General features: G+C 47.5%; 2 protein-coding genes across 2 annotated transcripts; one reads left to right on the forward strand and one right to left on the reverse strand.

The window, feature by feature from the left end:
* Nucleotides 1–69: 69 nt before the first annotated feature.
* On the reverse strand, nt 70–1,646 carry LOC122649090 (fasciclin-like arabinogalactan protein 10). Its single transcript, XM_043842455.1, has one exon. The coding sequence runs from the start codon at nt 1,600–1,602 to the stop codon at nt 328–330; it is 1,275 nt and encodes a 424-aa protein (XP_043698390.1). The 5' UTR covers nt 1,603–1,646; the 3' UTR covers nt 70–327.
* Nucleotides 1,647–4,032: 2,386 nt separating this feature from the next.
* LOC122654643 lies at nt 4,033–21,779 on the forward strand. Its single transcript, XM_043848840.1, has 8 exons — nt 4,033–4,037; nt 4,081–4,252; nt 7,137–7,190; nt 7,308–7,445; nt 20,066–20,302; nt 21,290–21,329; nt 21,415–21,515; nt 21,586–21,779. The coding sequence occupies exons 1-8, from the start codon at nt 4,033–4,035 to the stop codon at nt 21,601–21,603; spliced, it is 765 nt and encodes a 254-aa protein (XP_043704775.1). The 3' UTR covers nt 21,604–21,779.
* The last annotated feature ends 1,484 nt before the right edge of the window (nt 21,780–23,263 follow it).

A 23,263-nucleotide genomic window follows, 5' to 3' on the forward strand; every position in this document is an offset into this window, starting at 1 on the left:
AGCCAAACAAGACAATAAATACATAACAGTAAAAAAGACTGAAAATTACACTGCAAAAAATTAGAAGAAGAAGAAACAGTCCATCCTTAGAATTGTATCCAAACATACGTTTTCACTCTCAGTATCTGTGTCGCTCACCAACTGAACCAGTGAACCACCATTGCTGCTTAACGAACACAACAATGGTGGTTTTTCTAACCGAGTACACGAATAAATCCAACACTCTATTCTATAAAGTCTCAAATCACAGTGAATCTTGGAAGATAAAACACAAAAATAAAAGTAAAAAAAAAAAATTTAAGAAAAAACCCTGAAAAAGATGGTTTCTCACGAAAAGTATGCCCAAGCAACGAAAGCTGCAGATACTGTAACTAGTGTTTTCCATAATGCAGGTGCTCTCAAGTCCACAGCTCCAGATCCCGCTGTACTGTTCTCCGCTTCGGCCGCTGGTGCATCTGCCGGAGAACTTGCCGGCGATGAAATAGCCGGTGCTGGTGGTGATATCGCTGACGGACCTGGGGCTTCGACGGCTACCGGAGCTGGGCTTGGAGACACTGCAGGAGTAGGAGTTGGAGAGGAAACAGGCTCCGGCGCTGGAGCCGGAGAAGGCGACTTCCCGAACAGCTCGCTAGGAAGAAGAATATTGTCGACGGTGAAAATGCATACTGGTGTGTTGTCAATCACCGTGTCAGCAACCCTCGAGGAATCGACACCGGTGTCCAAGGTAACAGAATCTCCAGCAGTTTTCACCGTGAGGTCGTACTTTCCGGCACCGTTGGTTGCGAGAGTGCTAATGGGAGTCTTGGTGGTCTTCAAAGTCCCGATGGGTGTGTATCCAGCCAATGCATGGTACTGCAGTAACGTTACCACCTCGGCGTTCGATAGCTTACTGAGATCCGGTGCGCCGGGAGCCTTAAACGCCTCATCCGACGGTGCGAACAACGTCAAACCCTTATCCATGGCTGACTGGTAGACCTTGAGCACCCCAGAGCTTTGGATGAGTGAGGCAAAGATCTTGCAGCCGTGCTTTTCGAGCAGCGCCGTAATGTTGACGTCGGAGGCGGAGGGAGCAGGAGCAGTCAAGATCCCAGGAACGATGATCGGGGCATTGATCTCCAGAACGGAGATGTTGTAGGGGATCTGCTTAACACTCTTGGTGTAGGAGGAGTCAAGCTTGGATCCAGGTGCAGCAGAGCCAAAACCAACCTTGCCGCCCTTGAGGTCGGTGATGTTGACGAAGCCAAGATTACCAGCGGCATTGCCGGTGGTTTGGTAGAGAGTAGTGGTGAGAGTTGTACCCTTGGAGATGTCGTGGAGCTTGGAGGTATCGTAGTAGTCGAGGAGGACAAGAAGGCTGAGTGCGTTCTTAATGACGGAGAGTGGGTGCTTCCCTGCGAGGGAAGACATGGCGGCATTGGGTAACACGAGGCAGGTTATGGTTTGGCGACTGTTGATTTCATCGCAGAGCTTCGTCTGAGTGAGGTAGCTGTTGAAGAGACTGTACTCTGGAAAGCCGGAGAGGATGTCGGTGATATTGTGGGAAGACGAAAGGGAGACTGATACGAGAAGTAGAACGGAGAGGAGGAGAGAAGAAGCGCCCATGGTTGAGTTTTCCAGTTGCAGAGAGAAGGAGCTGAGGAGAACTGGGAGCAGTGGAAGTGGGGGGAGCAATTTCAATTTGGGGACCTGTTGTTTGTGGAAACTTGGTGGGGTAGGGTTTAGCGAACCAGGGTTAAGAAGGAAGCGGTGCGATAACGGATGGGATTTAACCTAACAATAAACCATGGTTAGCGGTTTGGATACCATGTGATACAGTGATGGTGGCGTTCTGATTGTGCAGGTCTACATAGAGAAAAAAGGACTGCCAGGCCCGTTGGCAACTCGGCCCTACTCAAACAGCTGGAAATTCGACCGCCCAAGGACGGTATATGGCTTTGTATGCTTTCGCTTTAGTTTATTTTAATGATTTTTTTAGTTGCGGATCACTTTTTTTGGCCTTTTAATTCATTTTCTTTTCATATATCGTAAGGGAAAAATCATTAGGGCTTGGGGTTCAACCTTTTGAATGTTAGGTTTTAAAGCAATCTGCATATGCTACATGATTGGTTAGGAAGGTAGGCTGTCAATTCCAAGCCAGGCGTGGTCAAGCAGACCCGATCGAGCCCATCTGGCTAAAGTCCGGCCCGGCCTAACATGTTTAATAATCGGGCGATCCTAGTGTGGGGTTCTGGCTCATTGAGAGCTCAACGGACCGACCCTTTCTAGGTGTGACCCTTTAACTTGTAAACTTCTCCTCCCTGTCCATCTCTCGGTCTCCCTGTGTGATTGTATCAATATATACATGTGTATAAAAATTAAAAAGAAATTATATGAAATCTACAATACTGGAGATACTTTATGTGAACTATTGCACCAATTACACTGTTACAGTAGCAGATTTCTATGTATTAAAAAAGGCATACAAGTCTGGAGCTGGAAGTAAACAAAGAAAAAATTCTTATCACTTGTCAAGATTTTGAAATTTAAAACTTTACTTGGGTTGATTCAGGGATCCCAGATTTGGAAAGGAATGAAATTGAACATCACATTACTTAGAAATGGCTGCATCATTTAAAGCCCGTTTAGATTTAAATAGGCACATAGCTTAGTTCTACACCGTTTAAGGCCCAATTATAACCTGAACCCATCCAGACCCAACCCGATTATATAAATGAACGATCACAATACAAACTTTAAGCACCGTCAGGCCCAGGTAGGCCAGACCGAGACAGACCGATTGACACTCCTAGAACTATCGAAGGAGGATAGGGTTTCAAAACTTGGAATCGATTATCGAATCAGTTAGTGCCGATTTCAATTCGATTGGACCAGAATCATCAGGAATCAATAGGATTGGTTAGTGCCAGTTTTATTACCGGGAGAAGAAAAAAAATTAGTGTCAATTTCAATACGAATCGAGCTATTGTGCGGGACCATGAACTAAAACTCAATTGCGGGAGAGGTCCTGAGCATGCGGCATGGGAGAGTGTAATGAAGATTGGTGGAACCGGTTTCAGAAACTAGGGTCCACATATCCTTTTTAGTGAGAAGGTGAGAGAGGAGTAGAGATCACCTGCACCTACTCATTAGGTATCATTATTTGTCTTATTTACGGGCATTGAAAAAGTAAAGAAAAAAAAAGGTGTTTATGAAAATAAAAAGGATAATATTATAAAAAAAAAAAGGATAAGTATTTGCGGGTGAGCATACGAAGATCTGAATTTTTTTTGTTTTCGATAAATAGAAATTTTATTGCAAAAGAGGGCAAGAGGAAGACAAGACATCCTGATTACATAGATCAAGGAGCTAAGGATTGGAAATAGGTCAGTCTATCTTACTTGCTTGAGATAAGGCCTTGCACAGATCTGAATTGGCATCGATAGGGTTTATGACTTTCCCTTCCCTCCCTTCATCGCCTTTATCTTTGCTCCTTAGGGGTGTCAATAATACCCGACTGGCCCGAACCCTCCCGAACCCGCCCTGAGCCCGGCCCAGACCCGACCCTGATTTGCCAGCCCAAAGGGCGGGTTAGGGTTGAGATTTTGGCTGACCCTGACAGGGTCGGGTCGGGTTCGGGATAAGACCCCGGGCTTAGCCCAGCCCGGCCCGGACCCGACCCTGTATTAGTTATAAACATATATATTTATAATAATATATAATATTATAAATGAAAATACAAAAATTCTCATAAGAGATAACCTAGTAAACCCTATTCGGCTAACCCCATATTCTCTATTTCCCTTTTCATTTTTCAATCTTCAGTTCTTCACTCTTCATCAATCGCCGCTCGACGCTAGCCTGCTGCCTTCCTCTTCCTTTGTTCCTCCTTCCCGGCGGCGATTCACTTGACGATCAAGGCATCAAGGTATGTTCATCTTCCTCTGCTGCCTCCCTTTCCATCTTCCTCTGCTGTGCCCCTTCCCCTGCATCTCGTGCTTCTCCCAAGGGTTATCTCTTGAATCGTGCTGTAGATTCAAGAGAATACTGACGACGATGCGGTGAATGTTCTTGTTGACATGACGGTGACTTTGGAGTTTGTAGTATTGATGAAGATGAGGAGGAGAAGGAGGAAGAGCAGGCTGAGCAGCAGGAGATCAAATTCAATTGGAATTCTTTCTCCAAGTTGCTCTGTCGGGTTTCCTTGTCAGAAGCCAAGATGTACGCTAAAATATCTTACTTGGGGAACTTGGCTTATTCCATACCCCAAATCAAGGTATAACCCTATTGGCAAATCCATTCCTGCTCAATTGCCTGTTCATTGATTTTGTTATGACCCATAATTTTCTCCATTACCGGTTTCATTTGCTGAGAATTGAGCTTTTGGAGATGATAATTTTGTGTTGTAAAAGACTACAAATCGAGGAACACCTACTAAGCTTTTGTTTTTTTTTTAATACACTTTACTTCCATTGTCTGGTATGGTGCGTCTGCATATGAGAATCGATGTGTTAGTGCGACAGTGCGACTTGTTCATATGCATATTTTACATGCTTGCTACCTGTCTAAAATGGATGCTTCAGTATGTAAAGATTTGGCTTGAAGCCATTAACTATTTTATTAGGGAGGATTTTAATGTAGCTGTGGGTTCCTCAAAATAGATCAAAGCAATTGTAACTGAAGCAACTTATCTTAGAATGCTACGTTTGTGCCTAAAAGGAAGATCTGAAAATCAGGGTCAAGACAGGGTCAATCAGGGCCAACCCGACCCTGCCCGACCCTATCAGGGTCAATCAGGGTCGGGTCGGGTCGGGTCGGGTCGGGTCGGGTCGGGTCGGGTCGGGTCAGGGTTGAGGGTTTCTTGGCCCTGCCAGGGTTGGGTCAGGGTCAGGGTTTAGGTTAAGGCCTCTAGGGTCAGGGTCAGGGTTTAGGCAGGCCCGGCCCAACCCGACCCATTGACACCCCTATTGCTCCCCCCTCTTATTCTGGATTGAAGGCCCCAAACCTGATCTAGGCCAAAAAATAATGGGAAGCAGATTTCTGTACAGGAGTGTGGCCTACGCCAGCACTCCCATGTGTCTATCTCTCTCCTCCTTAAAACAAGAGGGCAGAGATGTCTTTTCACACGGGGAGGAGAGAGATAGACTCATGGGAGTGCTGGCGTAGGCCACACTCTGGGGCAGAAAACTTTTTCCCAAAAATAATATATGGAATTAAGCAAACAATTGTTTTTTATCTTTCCCCACAGATAGCATAGGAACCCTCTCCCTTTTTTTTTTCTTCCACTTCAGTCTAAAGCTAGTCCCAAATTATGTATGGAGACGAGACTATTCTCAACTATACACATGTATCTTTATTTTGCAATTATTATTTTATTTGTTTAAGCAATATTTAAAGGGAGAATATTGTTGTAACCAAGGTTGATTACAAGTAAATTGTAACTTTATTATTTTGCCCTTTAGTATAGCATACTTTTAATTTCTATGAGGGTAGATTTTGTTATTTTTCACATAAAAACAACATTAAATAAAATATTGTTGTAACTAAGGTTGATTACAAAAAAATTGTAACTTTATTTTTTTGCCCTTTAGTGTAGTATACTTTTTTTTTTTTTTTCCCTATGAGGATAGATCCCTATTATTTCACATAAAAACTGCATTAAATAATTTTTTATTTTTTTTATACACTTTTTTTCCCCTACATTAAATAACTTTTGAGAATAAGACAAGGGAAAATTAAAGGAATGTTACAAGTTACAACTTCATAATTCACCATTTTAGTGACAAAAAGTTGTTCCCAAATATAAAAAATTAATACACACATATACTAATCGACACCCGAGTATTCTTTCACTCATGGTGCAGAGATTACCTGCCTTAATCGTCTTTGAATCGTCTTTGAATCAGACTCCCATGGATACGAACAACTTCCTATAATAAGGGGCCGACATATTTGAGTTGAGTTCCTCTACTCATACGTTCACATTAATGCATGTTTTCATCATTTAAATTACAACAGGTGAGACAAGCGTTGGCATTTGACTTTGTACATGTAAGTGAACGTATGTGCAGAGGAACTGAACTCAACATATTTAAAGTTGATTTCCTTTGCCATTGGTGAAATAAAACTTTGGGAGAAGGTTGGACACATCAACTAGTAGCTATGCCCAATAAAGACGTTGGGATGAAAAGGGCAGAGAGATCATTTCCATAGGGGGTGAGAGAGAGATAGACTCAGCTGAGCATAACATGGATGTGACCAACCTTTACCCTAAAACTATATACTTATCGTAAATATTTTAAGTAAGGGAGTGTTCTATGCGTGGGACATAGGGGCCATGCCACTCACAACAGCTAATGAGAGCCCATACATGGGCACATTTGGGGGGGATGTTCATTTCCGCCCTCATGTGTAGGGGTGTAAATGAATAGCCAAAATCTGTTTCTGTATTAGTATCTGTACCCGTTTAGCACTACCCGAATCCATCCGAAAGCTAAACGAATGTGGATACGGATAGTCTATAGCTAGCCGAAAAGCTATATTTACATGTAAATGGATAAAATATTCAATCCGTATCCGTGTTCGTATCTGTTTAGCACCATCCGAATCTGTCCGAAAACTAAGTAGATGCGGATGCAGATGTAGCACTATCCAAACCGAATCCGATCCGTTTACAACCCTACCCATGTGTCTGGACGTGGCCCATGCGTGGGACGCAGAGAACATTTCTCTTATTTTAAGTCGTTGATTGAAAATGCAAAAAAATTGAAAGCATATTCTTGGTAAACATTTGGTTACACTAAACGAAAGTAATATTCCACTGAGAATTTGCGAGGGAATATTCGCCTTAACGATTACGCAGTTGTTTGACAATTGGTTCATTCCTTCATAGCAATGCTTTAAAGAAGAAAATAGATTCAAAAATTCGGTTTTAATCCCCTACAACCCTTGTAGCTCATAATATATTTGTGATCTTGGGGAAGAATGGCAGTCCATGCTTTCGAAAAACCATCTTCGTCTCCCTCTCCTTCTCCTTCTCCTTTTCCTTCCTGTTCCCATTTCAGGTATGATTGATATAAGCAATAACAGTTTTGAATAGTTCTTTCATGAGTGGACTGAGATTTGGATATGTAAATTATAATCTTTTCTTCTACTAAAATTACAGTAAACCACGTCACTACTACTTGGCCGTCGACAGACCTCAATTCAAGATGGTAAAACCAGAATCTATCATGTCCTTATCGAAATTTATTTTATTTTCCTGGAACCAAATAGATTTCGAGCTTCAGTTCAATAGTGTTTTGTTTTGTTTTAACTTCAAGAATTGGCAGGTTACGTTGGTGGATCTGTTGCGTGTGGCAAGGAAACATTCTTCCTTACCTATAGTGTTGTACTGTAGCTCACGTGACGAGCTTGATGCTGTCTGCTCTGTTGTCTCTAACCTTCCTAACATTTCCTTGGATTCTGTGGTGTGCTTTACTTTTCTTTTGTGTGTTAAAGCTGATGAGGCATAAAACACCCCACCTATCAGAGGCTGCCACGTGGCCGACCCGACCTCAATCCGAGAACCGAGTTGGGCCGAGCAGGAAATTGGGCCGACCCCATATCCGATAAGTCACCTGACAAAGCCTGGTTTGAGCGAGCTGGCCGGTGACTGAGGCCGAGATTATACGGGTCAGCCAGGGACTCCTAGCCGACCTCATGGCCGAGACCAACCTCCTCTCGGGCCGACCTCCATGGCCGACCCCACGGGCCGACCTCGTAGGCCGAGCCCTCCTCCATTGAGGCTCCCATAGCACCCCACCGGGGATCTCCGGGCCACGTCAGCACATCCCGAGAATCACGGGATAAGGACCGAGCCACGATCCCAGCACAACACAGAATCACACTCTACATGGACTCTTACCTTAATAAGAGTCCGACCCCGAAAATAACTCTCCACTCCGCTCTACGCGAGAGAACCTTCCGAAAGAAGGACTCCTACCATACTAGGACTCTCCCAACCGTCTCATCTCCTCCTTACTCTATAAATACCCAGGTATGGAGCTCTATTCCACATCTGGCTTTTGAATACGCAGTTACGCTGTCGCGTCGAAGACCTGACTTGAGCATCGGAGAGTCCTAGGCCGGAGCCACACCGGCCCTCTTGCGCTCATTGCTTGGTTTTTGCAGGTTCATCCACGGGCGAACCACTACCGGAGGTTTTCACACGCAACAGATTTGGCGCCGTCTGTGGGAACGACATCAGCAAGCATCGTCGTTTCTGCCAATTCCTAGAACAATACTAATGGTGCATACGAGGTCAGGGCAGCACGGCTCTACTTCCCGTACGGAGGAGCCGCAACCCGTTGTGCAGACGAGACGATCACCGCCCCCCAAAGCCTCTCGGCAGGGGATAAACAGAAGACCCCCTAGGGCAGGTGGTGCGCAGCCCATCACGGGCATCATTCCACCTCCAGAGAGCGGGAATGGGGGAGGTGCACTAACCACGGCCGCGGCTAGCCGGGTACAGGCCGAGCCAAGTTTGGACGGGAATGTCCTACCTGCACCACCACCCTTGCCGGAGAGTTTGGACCCAGAAGCCCCGGCAAATAATCGACAGGTTATGGATTTGCAGCTGCAGATGCTCCACACCAACGAGATGTTGTGCGCCTTCATGAACCAGATGGCCCAAGGCGGGCTGATGGGTCAGCCGCCGGCCGCGCTCCCTCCAGCTCCGGCCCGCGTTGAAAGAAACTTGCAGCAAAATGAGGGCTGGCGTAGGGCCGAGCCGAGTCGGGCTGCATCCTCGCATCCGTCTCGTCAGAAGACTCCACCTCCGCGCCCCAGTAGAGGCGCTCGACGGGGTGAACAAGAACATTGCCAAACCCGCGAACAGGGCATGAAATTGAACCAGCCGTCTCTGTAGCAAGGAGGTCGGTATTTTCTGGACGGATTGGAGAGGACGAACTGCCGAGGATATTCCGAGAACAAAGGAAAGACCCGGTTGAAAGGCGCGCACCGAGACACGGAGAAGGATCGCGTCATACTCCCCGGCGTCCGAGCTCGCCTCCCCGAGAAGAACAACAGGGGAGTCCCCGAGGGTCCAACTTCCAAGAAGAAAAAAGAACAAGGAAGGACGGTGAGGACCGAGCTGACCAGAATGGCCGACTACAGTGGGATGACCGATCCTATCAACCTCGGGCCGAGGAGCCGGTTGGCCAAGCACCTAAAACCGAGCTGGAGAAGCGGCTACGAGACTTGGCCGAGCAGGTGGAGGGGTTGAAGAAACAGGCGACCCCGGACGCCTACTCTTTGGTCGGGCGTCACCCTTATCCTCCCGAGATCATGACCGCGCCGCTACCACACGGTTTCAAACCTCCCCCGTTCGACCGGTATGACGGGACGACCGACCCGACAGATCACATCAACTACTTTAATGCGATGATGACCATGTACGGGGGAACGGAGATCGTTTCTTGCCGAGCCTTCCCTGCATCCCTCAAAGGCGCGGCGACCTCATGGTTTTCCTGGTTGCCGCCGAATTCCATAAGAAGCTTCGCTCAACTCTGTCGAGCCTTTGTCACGCGCTTCCAGAGTAGTATGAAACATAAGAAGACCACGATCAACCTCCTCAGCGTGAAACAAAGGCCCGACGAGTCGATCCGAGCATTCGTCTCCCGCTTCAACAAGGAATCCTTAGATATCAAGGATTTGGATGAGGCCACGGCCCATACGGCTATGAGCAATGGATTGGCCGACATGGACCTTATCAAGGACTTGGCCCGGAAGCCGACAAGAAACCTGGCCGAGCTCTTGGAGAGGTGCAACGAGTTCGCAAATATGGCCGAGGTCCTCCAGGCCCGGAAGGGCAACGAAGGTCGTACCGACAAGAAAAGGCCGACAACGGACGACCGAAGAGAAGACAAAAGGCCAAGGACGGATCGCCGAGCGGACAGGTCGGATCGAGCTCGGAGCCCCGACTACATGCCATTGAATGCATCTCGCAAGGAGATCCTGATGCAAATACAAGATGGGGGGTACATCCGCCGACCCCGACCGATGCAAGCGGGGTCATCTCGGAACCCCAACAAATATTGCCAATTCCACAAGGACATCGGTCACGACACCGAAGATTGTTATCAGCTGAAAAGAGAAATCGAAGAGCTGATAAAAGCGGGCCACTTGAAGCGATATGTCAAAGGAGGCCGAGAAGATCGAGGAGGTCGGCGGCCTGATGACCGGGATCAAAGAAGAGCCGAGCCTAGGGCTGAAAACAGGCGAGTTGAAAGAGATGATGACAAGATCCGAGCCGAGAAGAAGGAGGACGGATCCGGGCCGAGCAATGACAAGGGAGCCCCCATATACACTATCCTCGGGGGGCCCGGGCAAGAGAGTACTCGAAAGGCTAAGGCAAACGCTCGCTTCGTCGGAGTAGCCGAGATGCCCGCCAAGAAACTCAAGCCGGCGGTGACGATCTCCTTCACGGAAGCCGACCTCGAAGGTATAAGTTTACCTCATGACGATGCTTTAGTGGTGCAGGTAGAAATTGCGAACAGACCCGTACACCGTGTATTGGTCGATACCGGCGCATCCGTGGACCTTATGTCATTGGAAGTGTACCGACAATTTGGCTTCGGCGACGAAGCGCTTAAGCCCGAAGGAACCTCGCTTCACGGGTTCTCGGGAGCGGCCGCGACTATCAAGGGCTCGATCGATCTACTTGTCATAGTTGGGCAAGCTCCCTGCCAGGCAACGATCCCAGTCAAATTCATGGTGGTACGGTCGGTAGTGGCTTTCAACGCCATACTCGGCCGTCCGTCATTGACCGCCCTCCAAGCCATCATCTCCCCGACTCACTTGAAGATGAAGTTCCCCACCGAGAACGGTGTCGGCGAGGTCCGAGGCGACCAAAAGAAGGCACGAGAGTGCTACGCTACCTTCGTCAAGCAAAACAAGGGTAATGTTCGAGGAATGGCCATGTGCGTCGAACATCTCCCCGAGGATCAGCGGGATGAGCTTATCGAGAGAAGAGGGCGACCGGTGGAAGACCTGACCCCACTTCATCTCAGCGAAGATGACCCAGCCAAGGTGGTCCAGCTCGGATCACAACTAAATAAAGATCAAAGAAGGCGGCTCGGAGTTTTCTTAAAAGCGAACGCCGATGTCTTCGCCTGGTCGGCCGCTGACATGTCAGGCATACCCAGACATATAGCTGAGCACCGACTCCATGTGGATCCGGGTCGAAAACCAATCCGGCAGAAGAGAAGGAACTACGCACTTGATCGGCAAACTGCAATCAAAGAAGAGGTGGAGAAGCTTCGCCGATCAGGATTCATCCGAGAAGAGAAATTCCCGACCTGGTTGGCTAACGTCGTCATGGTCCCTAAACCGAACGGGAAGTGGAGAATGTGTGTCGACTACACCGACCTCAACAAGGCCTGCCCAAAAGATGAGTACCCATTACCTCGAATCGACCTCTTGATCGACGCCACGGCAGGTCACGAGATGCTGAGTTTCATGGATGCGTACTCCGGCTACAACCAAATCATGATGCATGAGGAGGACGAGTCGTACACGGCCTTCCGAACTGACCAAGAGAATTTTTGCTACAAGGTCATGCCGTTCGGATTGAAGAATGCCGGAGCGACATACCAGCGCCTCGTGAACTATATATTCTGTGAGCAGATCGGAAAGAACATGGAACTCTACGTGGACGACATGTTGGTGAAAAGTTTGAAGGCCGAGCACCACTTGGCCGACCTGGAAGAAGCCTTCAGCGTATTGAGGAAGAACCAGATGAAGCTGAATCCCGCCAAGTGTGCATTCGGCGTAACCTCGGGAAAGTTCCTCGGCTTCATGGTCTCTGTCAGAGGCATCGAAGCCAATCCGGCAAAAATCAGAGCCATCCAAGAGATGAGTCCTCCAAGGACGATCCGAGAAGTACAAAGGCTAAACGGACGTGTGGCAGCGTTGGTGCGATTCATGTCGAGATCGGGCGACAGGTGCCTACCGTTCTTTAAGGCCCTAAAGAATATTCGGAACCCAAAAGATTTTATCTGGTCATCCGAATGCCAAGAAGCTTTTGAAGAGCTGAAGAAATATTTGGAGAACCCGCCTCTTCTCAGCCGACCTGAACCAAAAGAGGAACTTCAAGTCTACTTAGCCGCCACTCCCGTAGCGGTCAGTGCGGTGTTGATTAGGGAAGAGAGTCGAACTCAAAGGCCGATATACTATATCAGCCACATTCTTGTTGACTCCGAGACAAGGTATTCCGGGTTCGAGAAAGTAGCATTCGCCCTAATCACGCACGCAAGGAAACTAAGGCCGTACTTCCAAGCCCATCCGATCGTGGATCGACCGACCAGCCACTCAAAAAGATATTACACAAACCCGACGTTTCGGGACGGCTGATTTCTGGGCGTTGAGTGAGTGAATACGATATAAGCTATCGACCGAGGACGGCGATAAAAGGACAAGCCCTGGCCAACTTCATCGCCAAATGCATGGGGCCCGAGCATGAGGTTGTAGAAGAAAAGACAGTCGAGAAGGTCGGGACTACGGCCGACCCGACTTGGACCATGAATGTTGACGGCTCAAGCAATTCCGGAGGAAGCGGGGCTGGCCTAATACTTGTAAGGCCCGAAGGTTTTCTGGTCCAATATGCCCTAAGGTTCAAGTTTCCCGCCTCAAACAATGAGGCTGAATATGAAGCCCTTCTAGCTGGACTTCGAGTTAGCAAAGCTATGGGCATAAAGCGGTTGAAGGTGCGAGGAGACTCCCAACTCGTGGTCAACCAGGTCAACGGAGACTACGAGGCAAAAGACGAAAGGATGATAGCATACTTGGATCGAGCCCGAGATCTGATCTCCGAGCTCGAACACTTTGAGATGACTCGAATACCGAGAGAAGAGAATGCCGCGGCGGACTCCTTATCTAGGTTGGCCGAAGCCGACCTCCAATATCTGAGCAGGTCAGTATACATAGAAATATTGGAGAAGCCATCCTTACAAGACGAAAGCATAAAGCACATTGAAGAGGATGGGCCGACCTGGTTGGACCCCATTGTCAACTACTTGGAGAATGACCTGCTCCCGGGGAACCGAGATGAAGCAAGGAAGGTCAAGATCCGATCTTCCAAGTACTCGATGATCGACGGAGTACTCTACAAAAGGGCAATCTCGGCCCCTCTTCTCCGATGTCTGGGACCGAAGGGGGCCGAATATGCATTGGCCGAGGTGCATGAGGGAATATGCGGGAGTCACATGGGCGGCCGAGCTCTTGCATACAAGATACTTCGTCAAGGATTCTATTGGCCACGAATGCAAGAAGAGGCCATGAAATACGTGAAAACATGTGAGAAGTGCCAACTGTTCGCGCCAATCCCAAGCCGACCCGCAACAAAATTAACCTCAATGCTGAGCCCAATCCCATTCGCCATGTGGGGAATGGACATTCTCGGAGATTTCACCAGGCCGGGAAACGGAAAATACGTAGTAGTGGCGATCGATTACTTCACCAAGTGGGTCGAGGCCGAGCCCCTTGCCACCATCACTGAGAAGAACATGGAAAAATTTTTCCGAGATAAGGTCATCTACCGGTTCGGGCTACCGAAAGTTCTCATCACTGATAATGGCGCGTAATTCAACAACCCGACCTTCCGAGAATTCTGCGAGCACTTCCATATTGACTTCCGACCCATCTCGGTAGCTCACCCACAAGCAAACGGACAAGTAGAAGTGTCCAACCGAACATTACTTGCCGGCATTAAAAGGAGGTTGGATGAGGCCAAGGGGAGATGGGTGGAAGAACTCCCAAGCGTCCTATGGGCATATCGGACAACTGTAAGAACTCCAACCGGGGAGAGTCCATTTCGCCTCGCTTATGGGACCGAAGCCCTCGCACCGGTTGAAGTTATGGCTTCCTCATACCGAGTGCTCAACTTCGATGAGAAGACCTATGAAGATGGGCTACGAGCCAATTTGGACTTCCTCGATGAAGTCCGAGAAAATGCCCTACTCCGAAACGCGGCGTACCAACAGAAGACGGCAAGCTACTATGATTCAAGAGTCAAAGAGCGGCATTTTCGTCAAGGGGACCTTGTTCTCAGAAAACTCAGCGCATCCCAGCCGAGGCAACAAGGAAAATTAGCACCAAACTGGGAAGGCCCGTACATAGTCTCCAAGCAAATTCGCCCTGGCACATATCGCTTGCAGACTCCGGGGGGCAAGAAGGTACCGAGACCTTGGAACTCGGAAAATTTGAAAAAGTTTTTTCAATAATGGAACATGCTTGTATTCGGTTTCAGTTCCGACATTTGATTTAATAAAGTTTTTTCTCCAACACTCAACGTATTGGCAAGCTCCCAAGTCGAAGTCATAAGACCGGTCCTCATAGACCAGGCCGACATCAAAGACCGACCCTCATAGGTCTGCAGCCAAGTCATAAGACCGGTCCTCATAGACCAGGCCGACATCAAAGACCGACCCTCATAGGTCGGCAGCCAAGTCATAAGACCGGTCCTCATAGACCAGGCCGACATCAAAGACCGACCCTCATAGGTCGGCAGCCAAGTCGTAAGACCGGTCCTCATAGACCAGGCCGACATCAAAGACTGACCCTCATATGTCGACAGCCAAGTCATAAGACCGGTCCTCATAGACCAGGCCGACATAAAAAACCGACCCTCATAGGTCGGCAACCGAGTCGTAAGACATGTCCACATAGACATGGCCGACCTCGCAGGGGCCAACGTCCCTATTTGGCCGAGCCTAATGAAGTACAAAACCACGCTAAGGCATTAGGCTCGGCCAAGAAGGATATTCGGCCACGCGTCCGCTTATATGATAGCCTCTCCAATCTGGCTGAAGGGAAAGGCGAATTAACCAAATAATGCGAAGATCGCATTGACCTCGGGCGGGCATAGCCGAAACCACCGACAACGTTTGGTATGGATAAAAAAGAGACGAGTTCCTAAGCTTGGTTAGTGAAACGACTCGGCAGCTTGGCCACAAACGAAACAAAATACGCAAGGAAAAGAATACTGAGGGCGCCGAGTTCAAATACTTAGACAAATTTTGACAAAAATAAGTTGTTTTATTCATTGAAAGCCGACTGATCGGCACGGTTACAAAAGGGGCAGCTCGGCCCCACCCATAAAAAAAAAAAAAAAAAAAAAAATTTTTACATCTCCGCCTCCTCGGCGTGGGACTTGGAGGCACCCTCGGAGGCGTCCACGGTGTTGGGCTCGCGCAGGTCTTGAGGTCCAGCTCCCGGAGGGACGACGTCGCTGAGCGAGTGCCTGGGGCTGAGCTTGGGTGACCTCGGCCCCTCCTCATCTCCCATCTCCCCGCAAAAGTAGTCGCATCATCGTCAAAGCGGGAGAGATTGAGATCAGGATACGCTGCCTTGATCTCGGCCAAAAGCTCAGCTCGGCCTGCTTCAAAACCTTCGACGAAGGGAGGCTTCCTGATCTCGTGGCAGATATCGGCGTACTCCTCCGATTGGAGATAGTCGCTAATCGCCGTGCTCCGAGCCGTGGCCAGATCTTCCTTGGCCTTCTCCTTCACCTCGGCAAGCCGAGCCTGCAGAGCCCGGACCTTCTCTCTCTACCTGGCCACCTCGGCCTGAGAGCTCTCCACTTCGGCCTCAGCAGCGGTGAGCTTCTCTTGGGTCTCCCGACGCCTCTGAACGGCATCCTGGGCGTCCTGATAAGCCTTCTTGCACTGGACATCCAAGGAATAGTTCTCGGTCAGGAGCCGCTCGAAGCGGAGCATGGTCTCCACTGCTTTGGCGAACCCCTACAAAAAAGCATGAGAACAAAAAATCAGGATAAACTACACATATCAGATCATAGGCAAGAGCCGACAAGGAAACTTACCATGTTGAAGTCTTGAAAAAGGGTGGAGAGGAGCTCAGGGTCAGACAGCGCCTCCAGCTTCTCCTTATCGGCTGGGAGCCGACTGGCATCCAGCCACTCCTTGGCGTGAGCGGCCGACGTCAAGGCCGAGTCCCCCGGGAAGAGACGCCAGGTCGGCCTCACAGGGACGTTGTTGGCCGAAGCCCTCCCCAGGACGTATCGGGAGATGTTGGTGGGGGAGGCCACGGGCGGAAGGCCGCCACTTGTCAGGTTAACCGAGAGCTTTTGGCGTTTAATGTCTCTCGGCGGGCTCCTCTCGCCTTTTCGGCCTTTCCCCTTCCTCGGAGACCCGGCCTGACCCGTGTTCTTCTCGGCCTCCAGACCGACCACCGCGTCCGATGGTCCCGGCATCACCCCCTTTCCCTTGGAGGCCTTGGAGGACTCGCCCCGGGGTCTCTTCTCGGCATTCTTCTTCTTCCTATCCGCGATAATCTCGGCCCTCAGCCGAGCTGTGTCCATTGGAGGAATGTGGCCGACCACTGCAAGAGAAACCGAAAACATGGGAAACAAGTCAGAAAAGGAAAAGAAAACTAAGTTAAGGGGTCGGCTCGGATAACTGAGATAAGCTCGGCAAGGGTTCCTACCAGGGGTCATATGCCAACTCTGAAGAAACCCCTCGTCCTGAAGCCGGAGAACATCGAAGGGCGGACGCTGGGGGATCAGGTCGAGCGAGGTCATCTCGTTCTCGGTCAGGGGTAGTACCCTATTTACATAGTTCAGGTTCATCTCCTTCCACTCGGTTCGGAGAGGGCTGTTGGGAATGGAAGCGAAGAAAAAGCGGGGCTTCCAGTACTTGTTGAAGGTCGGCGTGCCGACCAGAAACTTGTGACCGCCTAGAGCCGCGCTCTTCCCTGATCGGCGGCAGAAATAATACCACCCCTTCTCGGGAGACTTCTTCAGGAAGAAGAGCCGAGAAAAAAGCGCCACGCTAGCACCTCGGCCCATCTCGCAGAACAGGGCGTAGAAACCATAGACGGCCAGCCAGGAGTTCGGCACCAGCTGACCAGGAGACAGGTGGAAGTGGTCCAGGATCTGGTCCACCAGGCTGAGAACGGGGAGCCGAAACGCATACTTGAAGGGCGTCTCGTGCAGAGCCACCTCGCCGGGCCCGATGAAGCGAGGCCATCTCCCGGGATTAGGAACTCGGAGCTGAATGTCCTCGGGGATGGCGTAGGTCGTCCTCGGATAGTCGAGGTCGGCCTCCGTGATTGTGCTCGGAAGCAGTGCCGCACCGCCTTCCTCGGGCTCAGGGGCGTCGGTAGACGAGCTTACCGAGCCAACCCCCATCTCGGACGAATCTCCCTCACTTGATTCCTCATCGGATGAGGACGACCCGGAGTTCTCGGCCCGGTCTGCGGCTATGGATTGGGCCGCGTGGTCGAACTCCATGGGTAACGGGGGCTCGGCCACCTCGGCCGACGAAGCTCCACCACATCGGGCTCGCTCGAGGTCGAGCCCAACAGTCTATGGTGGGAGAGCGGACGGGGAGTTCTCGGCTCATAGGACTACTACCAACTGACATATTGGGCGGAGAAGACTTACTGGTTGAAGAAGAGTTGAGCGGGAACGAAACGACAGCCGAGTCGATCACGAATGAAGCTTCAGCCGAGTCGATCACGAGCAGACAAACGACGAGATCTATCGAGTTGACGGTTCCAAACTGGCCGAGAAGTCAATAACTTAGAGTAGTGAAGAATGAATAGTTAGGAGTCGCCTATTTATAAACCTTGGGTTTCACTGATCCAACGGCCGACCAGAGCTCAGCATGATCCAACGGCCCAGATCAAAGGACGTTTCGAATTCCCGAGCCCCCCATAATGACTCTGCTGACGTGGCACGGACACCCAACCGTCAGATCGTGCAGCGTGAAATCCGCAGCAATAAATAGTCTCGGCCCAACCGCAAGAATCTTCCCGACAAGCGCCCAGGAAATTTCACTCATCAGCGCCGAGCCGACACCTGATGAGTGGGGGGGCCTGTGATGAGGCATAAAACACCCCACCTATCGGAGGCTGCCACGTGGCCGACCCGACCTCAGTCCGGGAACCGAGTTGGGCCGAGCAGGAAATTGGGCCGACCCCATATCCGATAAGTCACCTGACAAAGCCTGGTTGAGCGAGCTGGCCGGTGACTGAGGCCGAGATTATACGGGTCAGCCAGGGACTCCTAGCCGACCTCATGGCCGAGACCAACCTCCTCTCGGGCCGACCTCCATGGCCGACCCCACGGGCCGACCTCGTAGGCCGAGCCCTCCTCCATTGAGGCTCCCATAGCACCCCACGGGATCTCCAGGCCATGTCAAGACATCCCGAGAATCACGGGATAAGGACCGAGCCACGATCCCAAGACAACACGTAATCACACTCTACATGGACTCTTACCTTAATAAGAGTCCGACCCCAAAATAACTCTCCACTCCGCTCTACGCGAGAGAACCTTCCGAAAGAAGGACTCCTACCATACTAGGACTCTCCCAACCGTCTCATCTCCTCCTTACTCTATAAATACCCAGGTATGGAGCTCTATTCCACATCTGGCTTTTGAATACGCAGTTACGCTGTCGCGTCGAAGACCTGACTTGAGCATCGGAGAGTCCTAGGCCGGAGCCACACCGGCCCTCTTGCGCTCATTGCTTGGTTTTTGCAGGTTCATCCACGGGCGAACCACTACCGGAGGTTTTCACACGCAACAAAAGCGTTTGGTGATAAATTTTACTACTATTTTGGATTTCACTGAATTGATAGAAGGCTGGTTTACGTGTTGAAATGGATGAACTTCTAAGTTTAGGTTGTAAGATTGATATACCCATACACACGAATACATAAGTATCTTGCCAATAACATTCTAGAATCACAAACATAAGAGAGAAAGACGCATACCATTCACCACGTATGCTCTGTGATGATTCTTTGTCTTCCCATTAGAAGTCCCCCTCTTCATCTCCCATAATGTTTCTCAGTGATAGACTAATATGAAACTTAGGATCCAGATCCTCTACTACCGAGCTGCCCGGCAGGACCGTGCTGCCTAGACATGGTGACGTGCGCAATGACTGCCTTACCCCCACTCGGGCAAGGCGTTTGGGCATGGGTAAGGCGGACATTGCGCGCAACACAGTGTCTGGGCAGCATGGTCCTGCCGGATAGCTCGGCAGTAGAGGATCCAATTTCTGAAACTTAGCACGGACAAAGGGAGGGCCTAAAGTCCTTTGTATAGATATTGTGATACACTCCTCCCCATCAAGGATTGCTATTTAGAGTAGGACTCTAATCCCCAAGTTGGTAGTCAATAGATCTCCGCAATTAAATCCAAGTACTATATTAAGAAACACTTCGCCAACAAGTTATGGTCATGTGGGACACACAATTAGAGAATTAAATAATTCCTACATAGGTACGAAAAGTAAAACAAAACTGTGTAAACCCATCTCCATTTCAGTCCCATGGCCCATCTAATCCTGATGGATGTCCAATGGGAAGAACAAAAAAATTTATAAACCAATAACCCATCTCCATTTTCACTGCTCTTTTTGATAAATTGCCCTTTTTTGGATGGATAATGCTTGTGAAAGCACCCAATATTTTGTGAGAAGCGTCTTGAAAATTTGGCAGCAGGCAGGATTTTGGCCTTTTTGGGTGAATGACATGACCAATTTGGCAAATCTTATTCATGAAATCTTGAACCAAATTAGACAATATAGTGTGTTGCTTGAGCTGTTGTCTTATGGTGTTATGCATACAGAAGCTCCTAATGATATGATTTTCCCATTGGGTTTATTCTGATGCTCATTAAAATGCTGGGTGTTGGTTTACCAATTCATCAACCCAAGGTGAAATTCTGAATCACAAAGGTTGCTTGGCCTATCCATGCAACCAAAGAAATGTTAAATTCCCATGCCAATGTTTTACAAACTTTACCATTGTCTTGTTGGAGTGGTTTGAGCCGATACTGGCTTTTAGGGTTTTAGGTTATCTCATTCTTGATTATTCACTCTGTTGTCCAGTGCACTTTCACCTTCCATTGTAATTTTCCTTTGCCTTTGGTACTTGAAAAAATCTTTCCTTTGTGGGACTTATGGTGCTGATTTGGTAAATATGGTTTAACAACTTAATCTTTTCCATCATAACTCCTTCCTTGCTCTTTGATTATTTTCTCGCATGTATTTTAATATTTGTCTATCACATTATATAGTACAGTGACTTGGCTGAAGCCGAACGCATGCTGAAATTGGACAAATTCCGTCAAGCAACCATGAAATTGAACCATAAACCTGCTGCAGCTAATGCTGAAGTAAACCATGAAACTGGAAATGAAGAGCATGAGTTGTTTATGATAGTTGTAACAGATGCATGTCTACCTCATGTTTCTTCAGGGGAGTCATCTATTTGTGCTCATGTTTTGATAAATCATGAGTTACCAACTAAAAAGGTGAAGCTTCTGTTTGTTCAATGCCGAATATCCCATTTGTTGTATTTTACTTACATTGAATGCTTTTAAGGTCATAGGAGTATTTCCATACATCTTTCATATGAGAAAGTGTTGTGATTGCATTTGAGTCATTATTTTTGGTTTAAGATAGTTTGCCAAGATCCAGAACCTGCATATTGTTATAGGCCACTGGTTTGCTACTTATTGCTCCCAATGTCATGTTAGTGGGATAATTGTAATGATCTGAGCATGTTATTTATTAACATATTTTGTTACCTGTATTGATCATTCAAGACCAGGTGATTCCCCAATCTCAACACAGCAAATGAAAAGAGACAATAGGGATATATGATGGATTGCATATTTTGTCTACTCGATTTTCTTCATATCTGCATTTTTTTTGTAGTACTAGTTATTTACATCCATGCATTATTTCTGTCAATTGACACAATGATTATTGATTTTGCGAAGTGGTTTGCTGAAGGTTAAGAACTCCCAACTATGCTTTTTATAAACAGGGATAGCGCGCTGGTACTTCAAGCCCTTCTTTGGTGTCCTGTTCAATAATCATTATCTAGTGAAAGAAAGAGGTCAAATAATGATTCCCCTGTATAGCAGAATTTCAAGTTTGTGGACCTTTCTTTCAAGCTAACCAATGACTCAGCATTCATCTTCCTCTTCCCATACTACATTTTCATAGAATTTTGGCAGGGTTGTATCTTTAGAAAGATGGCTCTGTTATTGTTATTTTTTCTGCTGGTAAATGGATTAGAAAAAGGAATGCTAGTAATGGCAAGGCGTCATGCCCTGTATTTCCTTTATAAGCTCTTTTACTGTTCTTGCATATACTTCTAGAATTTCATTATCAGGTCCGACGATATGTTGGGGGTTGGCATGGCTATAATTAATCACTTATCATAAGGATATCTTATGGCAGCTTAAATTATTTTGGTGTACTTAATTTTGTTTTTGATGATTTATTTGCAGGAAACATACTTGAGGCGCATGACAACTTGTTTGGCAGCAGGTTTTTCTCTTCCTAGCAATAACAGAGTTGAGTATTAGCTAGGCAGGGTGTATTCTTGATGACTGATTGAAATAAATATGTGCAGATGGAATTGTGATCAACATGGTTGCTGGGGCTGGTGAAGTGATGACCCTGAAAAACATTGACGAGAGCACGGGTGTAGTTATTGAGAAGATGCCCATTGATGTGAGTTCTTTTCTTTACCGTTTTTGCTAGTCATGGACTTCTATTAACTTGATACATGTTTGTGATGCAGATGTTTGAGATGCTATGACGGAAGGCAGATTACAAGAAGTGACTTGAATTTGTTGAGCGGGGCTAAAATGGGTTCTATCGCATGCCTAGAACTGTAATTTTGTTACCTTGTATGCCATCCATTTGAAGGCAAAGATTCCTGACATGGTAATGCATGCTATTTCCTAGGGATGAAATGTACATATGGGATTCAAATGCTTAATCGGTCTTGACTTGGGCATTATCCCAATTCGTGATAAGTTGTGGGAAGCTTGTCTTAGGTGGTATGGACATGCGCAACAGAGATAGTGGTAGGCCAAAATTAAACTGAAATTGTACCAACGATATGCTTACTTGATCTTCTATCACATGGACTAACACATTTCTTCCATGTGACAAATAGTGAACCGTCAGATGATGGGATCGGGACTAATTCTGCTACCATGCTAGATTTTAATCTCAAAAGACAGGTCTCTCAAGTGGAGATACTACCAGGTATACAAATTTAATGTGGATCCGATGTGGGATCTAACAATGAGAAGGGATGTTCTTGCTGACCTCATCTCATACTATTATGTTAAGTGAATGCTATTCAACCCCCAATCCCCCACTCCCCCACCAAACAAAAAATAAATAAAATTGGTGACATGTTATCTAAGTATTGAGGGTTGAAAATATTTTGCATATCACACTACTTTAGGTACATTTCATGCTTTCATTATAATTCAGCTTCACACAATTTAGGTGGAAGTTCGAAGTTGCATTATTGATCATGAGAATTAAATCAGACTGATAACAGAAAATATTAGAAGTATCCTTCCTCTATTTGCACTACTTGATACAATAAAGATTAGACATTTAATGCCAGCTTGGATTGTCAAGGGTCTAAACAGGCAATTCATTTTTCTTTCCAAGTAACATAAAAATCTAACTAGAGAACTTAATAGTTCCAAAGCCACACTACTTTGATTAGGGGTTAAAATATTTCTTTTAAATATTACCAAAAAAATAGGTAGAAAGAACGCTACCTAGTCATGGGCTAGGCGTGGTCGCCACGCCTAGACACATAACTACCTTGCCCCCATGTAAAGGTGGAAATTCCTAATGGCCCCAAGGCTGTTATGTGTCTATGCTTGGTCACCACGCCAAACGCACCACCGGGTAGAAAAATATTTCTTCTAAATGTTTAACAAAAAAAATATTTCTTCTAAATATGTATAGTGTTGTAGAGCTAGGAAAGTGAAGGCATTCATATTTTGATATGTGCTTGTTAATGCTCATCAATACCTTAAAAAGGTGTCACAAAGCTTCTACGCTATTTGTTGGTTGATGGAGCTAATGCCATTAATATATCCAATACATTTTAGGTTGTCTACTCACAAGTGAAGTGCCCCTTAAAGGTTTAAAATCGAATTTTTATACTTGAGAATTTCTTTTAAAGGTGAGAGAATCAACAAGGGTCTTTTGTTTGAATAATCCAAAATTTATTAAATCAAACTATCCAATGGTTACTGTTGTTGGAGTTTTACACAATTTAATTTGAAGTTGCACTTGCACCCTCTCCCTATTATTTGGGGGTTAAAACTTGAAACTACCCCTCCCTTTGGGCTTTAGAAAGTATCAATGCCCATGATGAAGGAAAGGTTTGATGGGACTTAGGTGGGGTGGGAGAATAGATCTGGATCCTCTACTTTCGAGTT

This window comes from Telopea speciosissima, chromosome 1, assembly GCF_018873765.1.
Source record: "Telopea speciosissima isolate NSW1024214 ecotype Mountain lineage chromosome 1, Tspe_v1, whole genome shotgun sequence".
NCBI lineage: Eukaryota > Viridiplantae > Streptophyta > Magnoliopsida > Proteales > Proteaceae > Telopea > Telopea speciosissima.

Coding starts and splice junctions, on each gene's coding strand:
- LOC122649090 (XM_043842455.1), bottom strand. CDS start 1,602: ATGGGCGCTTCTTCTCTCCTCCTCTCCGTTCTACTTCTCGTATCAGTC.
- LOC122654643 (XM_043848840.1), top strand. Junction 7,191..7,307: donor ACAGACCTCAATTCAAGATG/GTAAAACCAGAA, acceptor AAGAATTGGCAG/GTTACGTTGGTGGATCTGTT. Junction 7,446..20,065: donor ACATTTCCTTGGATTCTGTG/GTGTGCTTTACT, acceptor CACATTATATAG/TACAGTGACTTGGCTGAAGC.